At 57.6% G+C, this 14,036-nt stretch overlaps 1 protein-coding gene across 1 annotated transcript; it reads left to right on the top strand.

The window, feature by feature from the left end:
* The first annotated feature begins 10,491 nt into the window (after positions 1 to 10,491).
* Positions 10,492 to 11,697, top strand: MESP1 (mesoderm posterior bHLH transcription factor 1). The gene is made up of 3 exons (XM_077774259.1): positions 10,492 to 10,526; positions 10,859 to 11,099; positions 11,346 to 11,697. The coding sequence occupies exons 1-3, from the start codon at positions 10,492 to 10,494 to the stop codon at positions 11,418 to 11,420; spliced, it is 351 nt and encodes a 116-aa protein (XP_077630385.1). The 3' UTR covers positions 11,421 to 11,697.
* Positions 11,698 to 14,036: the final 2,339 nt, after the last annotated feature.

Genomic DNA, 14,036 nt, shown 5'->3' with positions numbered 1-14,036 from the left:
TCCACACCACCCACACCTTCTACACTGTCCACATCTTCCACAATATCCACACCTTCCATACCTCTACACTGTCCATACCGTCCACACAGTCCACACCATCCACACCACCCACACCTTCTACACTGTCCACATCTTCCACAATATCCACACCTTCCATACCTCTACACTGTCCATACCGTCCACACAGTCCACACCATCCACACCACCCACACCCTCCCACCACCCACACCGTCCACACCTTCTACACTGTCCACACTACCCACACCACCCACACCATCCATACCACCCACACCACCCACACCTTCCACACTGTCCACACCATCCACACCGTCCACACCATCCACACTGTCCACTTTCCAGAAGAGACCTGGGGAACCCACTATGCTCTTGTTCCCATTCTCCTCGGNCATATCATCCACAGCATCCACACCACCCACACCGTCCATACCGTCCCCACCTTCCATACCACCCACATTGTCCACACCATCCACACCATACATACCATTGGTCGACCAGGCTCCAGGGAGGGATGAGCCCTCCAGGGATTTGGAGGTTGGAGGAGGCAGAAGTGCAAATTCCGTGGTGGCCTGGTGCAGTTCTCTGGGTCCACAGAGAGGCACTCCCTGGCCAGGTGATGGGGCAGGTGCCAAGAGAAAAGGAGGGACCTGAGTCGTGGGTTTTCTCCAGGTGGAGATGCAGGGTTCCTTTTCTTTTTTTTTTTTTAATTTTTAATGTATATTTATTTTATTTATTTATTTTTTATGTTTTTTATTTCTGAGAGAGAGAGAGAGAGACAGCATGAACAGGGAAGGGTCAAAGAAAGAGGGAGATACAGAATCTAAAACAGGCTCCAGGCTCTGAGCTAGCTGTCAGCACAGAGCCCAATGCGGGGCTCGAACCCATAAACCGTGAGATCATGACCTGAGCCGAAGTCGGACGCTTAACCGACTGAGCCACCCAGATGCCCCAATGTATACTTATTTTTAAGAAGGAGAGGGACAGAGTACAAGCAGGGGAGAGGCAGAGAGAGAGGGAGACACAGAATCCAAAGCAGGTGTGGGGTTGAACCCACAAACCGGGAGATCGTGACCTGAGCCGAAGTCGGATGCTTACTTGACTGAGCCCCCCAGGCGCCCCGAGGTGCAGGGTTCCTAACAGAGGGAGCAGGTGTGAGCCCCAGCCGGGGAGGGGGATGCAGCACTGGTGTGGACCCTGAGAGGGGGCCGGGGCCCCGAGGGGAGCGGTGGGAGCAGGTGGCCCGGGTTGGAAAGGCCTCCTGAGTGGGGGTTTGGACAGAAATTCTGAGGAAGAAGAGGGTGAAGAGGTGGAGGCGGGAAGCCAGTCAGGAGACAGCAGTCAGGGGGTGAGGGCTGGCAGGGGCGGGGCTGCGAGTGGACCCAGAAACCAATGGGGAGACCTTGGGAAGGACGTGTCCCTCCTTACCACCCCCCCCGCCCCCGCCGTTGGCTAGGGAAGGGAGAGGAGGGCCTGGGGAGCTGCCGGCTGGGCCAGGCACATGGAGGGGGACCTGCTGCGCTTCCCCAACACGAAGGCCAGGCCAAGGAGGCTGGCATGGAAGGGCCTGCGGCAGCCCCAGGACTGCCTGGTCCAGCTCCCTCGGCCACAAGGCCCAGGCGGAGGCGGCTCAGGCCTAGGTTCCCACCGTGCCTGGGCTCCATCCCCACCTGAGCCTCAGTCTCCTCATCTGTGAAATGGGTGTCCTTGCCGGGAGGATTAGCTGGAACATCACGCATTCAGTCTGTGGGGCTGCAGAAGTCTCCCCTGCCTGCCCTGCTGGAGAGGAGCGGCCGCCTGTGGTCCTGCGGCTCTCGGGAGGGACCCAGTGGGAGAGTGAGTGGTGCGCACTCCTGTGGCCCAGGCTCTGGGACAGAAGGCCTCCTGGGCCCCAAAGCCATAGGGGGCTTAGGCCCACCTAGTGGAATGCAAACAAGTTTGGGCTGGTTCTGCAAAGTCTCTTCCTTCCTCCCTCTGCTCCCTCTCTCCCTCCCTTCCTTTTCTTCCTCTTAATCATGAAAGCAGCGCATCCTCATTTCAGGGAAGTGAGAAAATGTAGACAATCAAAAAGGAGAGAATTTTATTCTATTTTTAAGTTTATTTATTTTGAGAGAGAGAGACCAGGAGAGGGGCAAAGAGAGAGGGAGAGAGAGAATCCCAAGTAGGCTCTGTGCTGTCAGTGCAGAGCCCGACTCGGGGCTTGAACCCATGAGCCGTGAGATCATGGCCTGAGCTGAAATCAGGTGGTGGTCACTGAACCGGCCAAGCCACCCAGGCGTCCCCGAAAAGAAGGGGTTTAAGAGGCCCCCAGTCGCATCCATCTAGAGAGAGCGGGTTGACATCGGATTGGCACCAGGTTTGCACGTACCCCTGCCTCTCCTAGGCACCCCTGCAAATACACAGACATACAGAGGGTTCCAGGGAGAGCGTGTCGGGTTTTTCTCCGTCTTAGTTTTAGTTTTTTTCTCCGTTTGAGTTTTTCCATTTTTTGAAGCTTCTGGAATGTAGGTTTTCTTTTCGATGCCAGCTTTACTGAGATTTAATTCGCACATCATACATTCACCTGTGTGAAGTGCACAATTCAATACTTTCGTATGTGTGGTACTTAACATTTTTTTAATTGGGGAAAAATGTATTTAACATAAAATTTGCCATCTTAATCGTTTTTAAGTGTGCAGTTCAGTGCCATTAATTATATTCACAGCATCAGGCAGCTGTCACTTGGTACACCTTTTCATGACCTCATGCGGAAGCTCTGGGCCCATCAAGCAAGAACTCTCTTTACCCCCAGGCCCCGGGAGCGTCTCTGTCACTGCCTGTCTCTACACATCAGTCTATTCTAGGTGCCTCGTAGAAGTGGAATCATACAGTACTTTTTCTATGTATGTGACTTACTTTGTTTTACTTTTTTAAAGTTTATGTTGAGAGAGAGAGCGAGCGAGCACGTGGGGCAGAGAGAGAGAGAATCCCAAGCAGGCTCCACACTGTCAGCGAGAAGTCTGATAACAAGGCTCAAACTCACGAACTGCGAGATCATAACCTGAGCCGAAACCAAGAATCGGACACTTGACCGGTCGCGTCCCCCAGGCGCCCCGTGTATGGCTTACTTTGTAAGGCCTTCTAGGTCCGTCCATGATGTAGCCTGTGCCTGAACTTCATCCCTTTTCGTGGTTGAAAACTACCCCATTGCACATACAGACCTCATTCTGTTTACCCATGCATCCGTCGTGGACCTTTGGGTTGTTTCCGCCTTCGGCTCTTGGGCCTTCTGCCCCGACCTGTTCTAGTCTCTGCTTCCAAGTTCTCTGGGCGTGAAAAGAGCGTGTTGTTTTGTGACCAGCTCTTCTCGCTAATGTATCCACATTCTCCTGTACCAGCGGGTGTGTTTCTGCACGGAGATGTTTAGGGCACGCCTAGCAGGTGGTAGCGGGTCAGTGAGAGAGTTCCCTAGGGCACAGTGAGACGCCTCACTTTCCGCATAAGACATCCTTAGACCTGGATTTTTAAAATTATTTTCAAGTTGCACGTGTACGGGGCACCTGGGTCCGTCAGCTAAGCATCGGTCTTCGGCTCAGGTCATGATCTCACAGTTCATGCGTTCGAGCCCCGTGTCAGACTCTGTGCTGACAGCTCAGAGCCTGGAGCCTGCTTCAGATCCTGTGTCTCCTTCTCCCTCTACCCCTCCCCTAGTTGCACCCTGTCTTTCTCTCAAAAATAAATAAAAGCATTAAAAAGTTGTTTTTAAAAAAGATAAGCTGCACGTGTAATATATAAATGAAAACTCCTTGTGAAAAGATTAAGCATTCCAGATAAGATTAAAGTCTCCTTTGACCACCTCCCAGAACCCAGGCCTCCCCCAACCCCCTACCCGCCAAGTAGGTCGTGACACGCTCCTCAGACTGGGTGAGACTGTCACAGTGTGAGATGCGTCCGCGCACGCACACGTGCGTACAGTAGACCCTTACAACGTGCGTCGTATCACTCCATGACTTCTCTGCGGGGTTATGTTTCAGATCTGTGTTCTCTCTTGTTTTTGCGTAGATCGGTGGTGGTATCCTACTGGATGGATTTTTCTGGAACTTGGTTCTGCCACCCAGCTTGAGCACCTTTAATCTTTTCTAACCGGAATGAATTCTCCCCAGGGAAACCGCTGGGCAAGGGCGTGCTGAGTGAGGCTGTTCTGAAGTTGTAGGCCGGCCCTAGAGAGGCCCCAGAGGGGGCTGTTGAGGCTATCCTGGTTTTGGGCAGCCGGCAGCCGGCCCAGCCGGGGCCCCCAGCTAGCCTGGCCACCTGTGTTGGGCCGGGCACTGTGTTGGCTGGGCTGGGGCACCGTCTCCAAGGAGGGGAGAAGCTCCCTTGGCTCGGGCCAGGGGATTTCTTGGATTTCTCTTGATGAGGGAGCCTCCAGAACAGAGGATTGAGCTGATCCTTTCCTGTCTTTAGCTCGTAATCAGTACTGACCACGTAAGACCCTTCTGTGTGATTTAGTATCTGGTCAGTTTAAACTCTGTCCCCTCCCTCTAGATTTTCTCCACTCTGTCCAGGGACATCCCTGTCCCCCAGCCGAGAATCCTCTAAGAGTCTGCTCACTCCCCCAGGTGTTCAGTTCAGTCCTAGGAGCCCCCACTCTGTTTTTTTTTTTTTATTTTCAAGTTTATTTATTTTGAAAGCAAGGGAGAACGTGCATGCAGTGGGGAGGGGCAGAAAAAGCAGGAGAGAGAGAGAGAGAGAGAGAGAGAGAGAGAGAGAGAGAGAGAATCCCAAGCAGGCTCCACAAGGTCAGCGCAGAGCCAAACATGGGGCTGGAACTCACAAACCATGAGATGGTGACCTGAGCCCAAATCAAGAGCCCGATGCTTAACCAGCTGAGCCACCCAGGTGCCCTCCTCCCTCCCCTCTGCTTTTTACTGGGCCTGAGGTCAGGCGCCTCTGGGGGTGCCCTCCTTCCCCTGCTTCCTCTGCCCTTGGAGCTGGCTGAGGGCCAGAGCCCCCCAGTGAGCTGGTAGGTCCTGGCACCTCACCACACTGTTGTGAGTGGTCAGCAAGGGTAGGGGTGGGGTTACAAGGATCCCCAAAACTGTCCATCCTGCCTGGAGGGAGGTCCATCGTGTGCTTCCGGGAGGGGCTGGTGTTGGACTTGGCCTCGGCTGGCAGCTTAGCTAGACCTGCAAAGCCTTACTGGGGACTTGGCAAGGGCACCGAGCCCCAGGCACCCCCTGCCTAGAGTTTCCCGCAGCTTGTGGTCTGTTTTCAGCCTTTGCTCCCAGGAGTGTGTAGGGAAGGTCGGGCACCCGAGCCCTGCGTGGGCCCTTCCCTCCTGGCCCGTCTCCCTTCTCCTCATTCCTCTGGGCTCCATCTTGCTCTGCCTCTTGGCCCCCAGATGCATGTTGTTCCCCGGGAACAGATGAGCAGCCAGGGCTCCAGAGAGGGCAGGAGGCCCGTCTGGGAGCCCCCCCGGCCCAGCCCACTGGCACTGAGCCGGCTTCCCCCGCTTCTTAGGTCAGCCCTGGACCTCTGGTTCCTGGTGCTCGCCCCCAATTTGGACTCTGGCCCTAGAACAAAGGCCCCTGGCTTGTTAGAGCTGGGTCTGCCCTGCTCAGCTCCCCAAATCCCAGGCGGCTAAGCAGTGCCCTCTGCTGGCGGTGGCTGGGAATTTGAGAACACTGGTCCATAATTGTCACCCCAGGCATCAACCCTCTGGCCTGAGAGGGGAACCTTCCAACCAGGGCAGGCAGTGGAGAGCCCTGGCCCCATTGTTCAGTTGGAGAAACCAAGGTGCCACATGACCAGCTTCCCCACCTCCGCGTGTCTGCGTCTTTGCTTTGGGCCGGTTCCCTCCTTAACCCTCTTCTGTCTTGGTTCCCCATACTACCCTAGAAGGCTGCCGTCTTCCTCCACTTACCCAGAGGAAGCAGAGGAGCACAAATGCGACTCCCCTAAGAGAGAAGCACTGTCTGTGGCCCCTGCGCTCTCCCGCCTGCTCCCAGAACTCCCCCTTGAGTCTCTCCTGGAATCCGCCAGATCTCTCTCCTTTCCTCCCACCCCCTCCCTCCTCATCACCCTGCTGCCTCCTGTGACTTCCACTGGCTGCGCATCCAGCTGATCCATGACCAAGATAATCAGATTATCTCAGGTCCAGAATAATCTATTCCATATGGCTTGCCAACTCGGAGGCTCCAGGAGCTAAAGGTGTGAGGAAAGGGGGTGATCTTAGTTGGAAGGGGCTCCCTGGGGGTCTCAGGGCCCTCAGCCGGGAGGCTGCTGGGGAAGGAGGGAGGTGGAGGAGAAGTGGGGGGCCTTCCCGCTGAGCCCTCTTACTGCTTTGGGGCTCCAGGTGGCCACAACCACATCCGTCCGTGCCCCCCGGGGATTTAGGAACCGTGGGGGTGGGGCTGGGCATTCCCGTGCTTTCTCCACTCTCTGGATCGGGGTGGGGGTGGCCATGCCACTCTAGGGCACTGCTTCTCAAAAGTGCTTCATAATTCTGAGGGAGATGGTACTTTTCTTTCCTTTTTAATGTTTATTTATTTTTGAGAGAGAGAGAGCACAAGCGACGGAGGGCCAGAGAGAGAAGGAGACACAGAATCTGACGCAGGCTCTAGGCTCCGTGCTATCAGCACAGAGCCTGACGCGGGGCTCAAACTCACAAACTGTGAGATCATGACCTGAGCTGAAGTCCGACGCTTAACTGACTGAGCCCCCCAGGCGCCCCGGAGACGGTACTTTTCATACCCCAAATCTCCAGCTCCCCCTCCAGGGGCCCTGGTGCAGCAGGTCCAGGGCCGGTGCGGAAACCTTTTTCTTTCTACATCTCCCATGGTCCTTGTGACTTGTGACAAGACATTGTGGGTGCTTGAGTTCTCTGGGGGAATCTCCCCCCACACCAGCACCCTCACTCCTGGGGCCGCCTCTGGGAGGAAGGGAGCCCCCCCGCCCCGTCTTCCAGAGGAGACAGAAGAGGTGGTGGGGAGGACAGAACCCCGGCTTCGGCCGCACACAGAGGCAAATGGGCCCCAGCTCTGCGCCTGTTAGCCATGCGACACAGAACCACCTCTACACCTCCATTTCCTCCCGTACAAAGGGAGGCAGAGACACCCACATGTGTGATTGCGAGTTGTGACCCAGCCAGGCCTCAGCACAGCACCAGGCCCAAGCGACAGCAGCAAACGTGCACATGGCTATCGCCCACAGCCCAGTCCGTGCACTATGATCTGATCCTTACACTGCCAGCACAGCGGGCACTGCCCCTGGCCCAGAAGCAGAAGCTGTGTGGGCCCCAAGATGGAGAGTGAGTTACCCACTCGACACAGGTGGTACATAGCAGGACGGGGACGCTATGCTGACCCACGCCAGTCACGCTCCCGAGGAGTGTCCTAAAGGTGGCATTTTCTTAAACAACCATTCCTCCCCCGAAGGGGCCTGCCTCGGGCTGGCGCTGGGGCGCGGTGGGAAAGATCTCAGCAAGCATGGGACCCCTAAATTAGGAGCTTCCCAGGAGATGCGCCTGCTGACGCTAAGCAGGCTGGTGGTAAAGGGGCTGCTTCCTTCTCCTGGGGCCTCTGGCTCCGGCGGGGACAGGGATTAGGGGCTACACGGGGGTATTGACATAGCACCTTTGATTAGCACTCCTATGTCAGAAGGGCTGGCGGGGAAATGAGGGCATTGAGGCTGGGGGGGGGGGGGGGGGGGGAGTGCCAGGACTAGAAGCCACTACGTCACCTCCATGTCACAGGCGGGNAGGGCTTTGGGGCGGGGGTGGGGGGGGGGCGGGTGGGTCCAGGACCCAGGCTGGGCCCGAGGAGCAGGCTGCTTCCTAGCGGGAAGGCTGAGAGACTCGCGGCCCCAGCCCAGGAGGAGGCAGCCCTGCCCGGCTTGCCCCCACCCTGGCCTAGGACCGGACAGCAACTGAACTCTCACCTCTGCTCAGTGGGGCTGCCCCGAGGCCTCGTTTCCCAGCCTTACACGTTGGCAGGCACAGTCAGGCTCGGGCGAGGGGCGCGGGAGCACTGGGACCGGCACTTGTCAAAACACAGGCCCCAGAGGTGTGAAGTCCTCACCCCAACGGGAGGGCGTGTGGGCCCTGCGGCCGGAGAACTCATTAACTGGGGCAGCTCCCAAATGAACCCACAGGAGAGGCTGGTGAGAAGGAGATCAAAGGGGGGGGGGGAGGCGAGGAAGAGGGAGGCGACTGACAGGCGGTGGGAGAGCCCAGGCTCCAGGTTGGGGGTCCCTCCTCTTCCCCAGCTTAGCTCCATCAGGCCCGTTGGCCATGGCCCTGGTACAAACTGGGCCCGGATACCCCAAGGGCAGCAGGAGAGGGAGGGACTCCCGGGTGGCAGCCTTTAGGGCTGAAGACCCCGAGGTGGGGGTTGGGGGTGGACCCCTGCCATCTGCCCCCCCCGTGCCCTTTTTGTGGGCTCTTTGACTCCACAGTGGCCCCGGGACCCTGTTAGCCCCCCCGCCCCTCAGCCCGCCGTGCTCTGCTCATGGTGTCTTCTCCTGCTCCAGACCCTTCAGTGGCTCCCGGGCAAGAGCCCGAGGGATGTCAAACCTTGGGTCCGGGATGTGAGACTCTTCAGGGGCCAGAGCTGTGTTTTCAGGACAGTCTGTCTCCCACACACGTGGCCTGTTGTCCAAAACATGTCTGTTGGGGTTTGGACTTTTTCAACAACAAACTGGCACCAGCGGTTTCCTCTGGACGGGGAATTGCAGGCCTCAGGGGCGGGACAGCAATGAACTCTGTTACACCCTCTGCACTTGAGCTTTTGACTTTTCGGCCATATGCACACACTGTATTTTCAGAAGTGGCGGTAAAGCAAAAGGGTGGCTGATTGCCTAGGAGTTTTCGGCCATTCTGAGTTTTCTCAATTACTCGCTACAAGGTGGAAATCAGAATCCTGCGGGAACAGGAGGGACTTTTTTTCTTTTTTTTTGACAATCAGAAGGTAGGCAGCAGAGGCTGTGAGTCCTCTCAGATCCCATCTGTCCTGTCTGACCTTTGTTTAGTCTGCACCCCGGCCCCCCGCCTGAGTGTACAACATACTCTACCAATTCCCCACGGTTTGTCCCCTGGGGTGCAGTGGGATCCAAGGAGCGCTGCCACTGGCTGCAATACCAGATTCTTAGCTTGGATCTGGAGTCTTAGGAGAGCATCACTGAGCAGGGTCCAAAAGGAGTGGGCACTACCGACAGCGTCATGCTGAGGACGGCTCTCCTGGATCAGGCTCTCCTTGGAAATGGGCCCGACGGCTGCTCCCCTTCTCCCCAGGGGTGGGTTGGCACTACCTCTCCTGGATGTGACCATGGGCATAAGCATTCTGGGGCTGCTGGGACAGACTGCAGAGGAAGGGGGTACAGGGGTGCTAGAATAGGCCACGGGCAGTAGAAGATAAAAGAGACAAGGTCACGGGAGCCTGAGTGGCTCAGTCAGGTGAGCATCCGACTTCAGCTCAGATCATGATCTCATGGTTGGTGGGTTTGAGCCCCGTGTCGGGCTCTGTGCTGACAGCTCAGAGCCTGGAGCCTGCTTCGGATTCTGTGTGTGTGTCTCTCTCTGTCCCTCCCCTGCTCACGCTCCGTCTCTCTCTGTCTCTCAAAATTAAATAAATGTTTTTAAAAATTTTAAAAAGAGAGACAAGGGCAGGAGGCAGTGGTGGGCAGAGATGTCCAGGGAGAAGGTACTAAACCATGTGGCCTTCTTTGGTACAGACCAGCTCACCTGGCAGTGTCACAGAGCTGGAAGCCATTGGGGACGCAGAATATTAGACCGTCACACCGAAAGAGACCCTATATACCATTCTCTCGAAGACATGATGCTAAACATGGGGGACTTCACAGTCTAGGTGGGGACAGACATCGGTGCATGAAGTAGCTATTATGTCGAGGTGTAAACTCCAACTCCTGAGGGGACAGGCAGGTGGTATAGGTTCCCTGAGATTTCCTACGTGGACGATCATGTTGTCTGTAACCGGAGTCAGTTTAATTTCTTCCTTTCCGATCGGTGTGCCTTTCTCTTTTGTTTGGCACAAGCTGGGCCCTCCGGCACACTGTGGGGCAGTCTGGGGAAGGAGCAGACATCCCTGTCCCGTTCTCAACATGGGACAGCCTTCAGTCTTTCTCCATACAGTATATTAGCTGTGGTCTCTCTGGGGATACCTTTTATCAGGTTGAGAAAGTTCCCCTCTGTTGCTAGTTGGCAGAGAATTTTTATCATGAAGGGGTATGAATTTTGTGACGTGCTTGTTTTGTGTCATGTCCACTCGCATGGCAACGGCAAACCCCGACATACCTGCCCCCAAATGGCAGGACACCAGCTAGTGGCCAGTGGTGGCAGCTCGTGAAAGCCGGCCAAGCCCTTGATCCTGCCAGAGAGAGGGTGTCCCAGAGGGCACGAGGCTTCCCCTCCCTCAGCTCAGATGGTCCAGCGGCTTGACCCTCCTGGGCCAGCCTGCTGGATCGGCCTGGGATAGTTTCCGCATGGTGCTCCCTCCGGGCCCGCCCGCCACCGCCAGGTAAGGCCAAGTCCGTCCCGGCCGCCCTGCCTCAGAGGAGAAATGTGTTCCTTTCACCTCTGGCAGGGATAGGGCCCCACTCCGGGTCCCCATCCTCTGGATTCTCCAGCCCAGGCTGCAGTAGGCCTCAAGGCTCCCATTAATGCAAACTGGGAACGAATCTGCAAGAAAGCGGAAGACTCTGCATAAGGTCCCAACAGGTGAAGGCAGCCCCGAACCCAGGCGCTGTACTTCCAGTTCCCCGGACGGCGCTTCCTCTAACTCGGGCTGGCCCACCACGCCAAGCAGCGCGGGCAACGGGCCCGAGTGGCTGGCTCAGGTGCCCGGCTCAGGTGCCCAAGCGAGGGCCCAGGTGGGGCCAACCTGGGGCGGCCAAGGAGCCCGCACNCCGGCGGCGGCCCCGCGCAGGCGCAGACGCCGCTGAGCTCAGCCGCCAGCCCCTCGGCGTCCTGGGCGTCCCCGCCGGCCTGTCTCGGAGAACTAGTGGCGCCGGAGCCACGCGACCTGCCCGTGCTGTATGACGAGGCGGCGTGCCCGGAAGCGCAGGCCGTGGAGCTGAGCCCCTCGTCTCCGGTTGGTACCCGCTTCCCCGCGCGGGACTCCCCGCGCTGCCCTGTCGCGGGTGATGCTGCGTGTTGTCCGCGTCGCGCGAGCACAGGCCGCCTGCCGGCAGCCTGGCCTCGTCCGCTCGCCGTCCTGAGCAGCGTAGCTAGCGTGCCCAGGCGCTCCAGCGGCCGGGGGAGGGAGGGGGCCCCACAGGCGCGGACACCCACGCTCGGCGGCCAGCGCCGAAGGTGACTGTACCCTCTCTTCCCCCAGCTCTTCCCCGGCGACGTGCTGTCCCTGCTGGAGACCTGGATGCCCCTGTCGCCCCTGGAGTGGCCGCCGGCCTGAGGAGAAGTGACGACGTACCCTTGGCGCCCTGTGAGCATCGAGGCCCTTTAGGCCTCAGCACCTTCAAAACGGCCCCTCTCCAGACCCCCTTTCCTAGGAGAGGTCACCTGCGATACTGGCATGAGCCTTCCTGAGAGCGGGAGCCCGTCCCCACCCAGGACGACTCTCCCCAGCCCCTCCCGCAATGGAGGGACCCAGAGGTCGACCCTAGGAGGCAGGCAGGGGGCGCCTGCCTGGTGTGTATTTATTTATTTGTGAATAAATTGTGCTGGTGTCAGTCGACAGTTTCTTCTTCCTCTGCACCGACACGAAACTCCCTCCCCTTCTCCAAAGAATCACCGAGGGGAATCAAGAGGGTTTCTTGCCATCTTCAGCCCTCAAAGCACAAAGGCTCAGACCCTTTCCCCTTGCCCCCCAGTCCTGGCTTAGCCTCTTCTCTTTCTGGAAGGTCAGCCTGGGGCAGGAGGTGCTGTGTAGGAGAAAGTGGTAACAGGTGGAGTCTGTGCACTTTTCTTTGAACCTGGTGGGAGGTGGGTCAAGCCAAAGTATCTCTGTAGAAAATACCGTTTCTTAGTACTTCCTGTACATCATCAGGTCCTTAACACACTTGATACCCAAATAACGATTTTACTGAGGATCAGCACTGAGGCTCGATATGAATTCAGAATCCCTAGTTCTCACCCCTGGTCAGATTTTGCCGGCTCTGGGATCTGAGAGGCCACCAGCTCCGAGGACTCATTTCCTGCATCCCAAGCCCTTATTCCCCTTGTACCGGAGCTCTGTGCCCTGGGCCTGGGGATTTTCCCACCTGCCTTCACTCTGGTTTCTCTTCCAGATGGGCTAGGGACAGAAAATAACATTTTGTGAGTCGGTCCTGAGTTTACTGTGACCTCCCAGAGGCTGAGCTAGAGTGGAGAGGCTCATGGGGTTGCCTCCCGATCCACATTGCAGACCTGGAGCCACACTGCTGTCTACACTGCCAGGTTCAGATCAGGGATGTAATGCATGGGGATTCAGAAGGAAGCCCCCACCCGGAAGGAGCCTGGCCTGGTTCATGGGGGTCTGGTAAGCAGGCAAGCCTTGGGGGAGGAGTTGAGGTGCGACTAGGGGGTGTAGCTTCTGCCCAAGGGTCCCCCAGACCTCTGTGGAAACCAAGTTCTCCCCTCCTTGCTAAGCAATTTTGAAATTCAAGGCATAGCATTTGTTTTTTATAGTAGCTTTATTGAGATATAGTTTGCATACCTTAAAATTCAACCTTATAATTCAGTGGCTTTAGTACATTCATAGCAAGGCAGCCATCACCATTGTCTAAATCTAGAACATTTTCACCACAGGGGAAAGAAACCCTGTGCGCATTACCAGCGCCCCCCACCCCCAGGACCCCTCCTCCCACCCGGTATAGCCTTACCCATCTACTTCCTGTCTCCATAGACTGGCCTGTTCTGGACATTTCGTGTGACTGGAATCACACAATACGAGGCCTTTTGTGTCCGCTTCTTTCGCTTAACGTTAAGTTTTCAGGGTTTATCCGTGTGGCCTGGTGCGTCAGCCCAGTGACACTGCACTGCATGGATATACCACGGTTCATCTGTTTATCCGTCGGCACTGAGAGATTTGTTTTGAAACCACCTCGAGGATCATTTCCCGCGCGGGGCGCAGGCCGGGAGGGGCAGGAATTCGGAGTGCGCCTCACGCGTCCAGGCGCACGCACCCGAGCCAGCATTTGGCCGCAGCGAGTGGGATCCCAGAGCAGAGGCCCTGCAGGGGGCAGACCTCGCACCTCCGCCGATCGCCCCCCTTTCCCACACCTCGCCCCTCATCTTCCCTTCCCCTCCCGGGATCCTAACTGGAGCGGAGGGAGAAGTCTTTTCCCGGGGCCCGCCCAGTTTAGAAAATCTGTTTGCATGGCAAAGGCCCTGCGGTTTAGGATGGGGAATTAAAGTTATTAGCAAGTCTTTTCACAGATAAGTGCGACTCGTCGGCCAGCGCCCTCCCCTGCCGAGGGCCTCTCCTCCCTCTCGGAGCCCGGGAGCGGCCCACTGGTTATTAGCGCCTGGGTGTGAAGTTTCATTAGCGCGTCTCTGCTAATAAGACGGAGGAGGCGGACGGGAAGGGGTCTCCTCCCACCTCTCCCGCGCCTGCGCCCCCTTGCTGGGCCAGCGCCGCCCGCCCGGGCAGGAGAGCCTGGGTGCCCGGTCCAAGGCCCACGTCAGAGATCACCTTCCAGGTAGGTGACAGCATCGCTCGCTCAGTTCTCAGCACCTGTGAGAAGGGGCCAGTTGGTGGGGCCATTTTAAGGATGGGAAAGTTAAGCAAGGAGGCGGCTAACCGACGCGTGGGAGCCGAGGGTAGGGCGCAGCCTTGGACTGGGACCCGGATGTGAGTGCAGCGCCTGGGTGTCTCCCCTGGGGTGCGCGGTTGGGGCGACAGCTGAACGCCACCCTGTCCCTGGGACAGAGGGCACGTGGTGGCGCCTCACCTCACCTGGCTCCCTGGCAGGGCGCCTGCTGGAAGGCGGGAGCCAGAGCGTGCCATGCGCACGGGGTGCCCCACCGGGCCACCGGGCCGCCGGCCGCCGCGCTGCGTCCTTCCGAAGAGCCGCTGTCACAGCTGGCC

The sequence above is a fragment of the Crocuta crocuta genome, unplaced genomic scaffold (genome assembly GCF_008692635.1).
Source record: "Crocuta crocuta isolate KB4526 unplaced genomic scaffold, BGI_CrCroc_1.0 scaffold7, whole genome shotgun sequence".
In the NCBI taxonomy this organism is placed as follows: Eukaryota; Metazoa; Chordata; class Mammalia; order Carnivora; family Hyaenidae; genus Crocuta; species Crocuta crocuta.
This window is presented reverse-complemented; position numbering and strand designations above follow the sequence as displayed.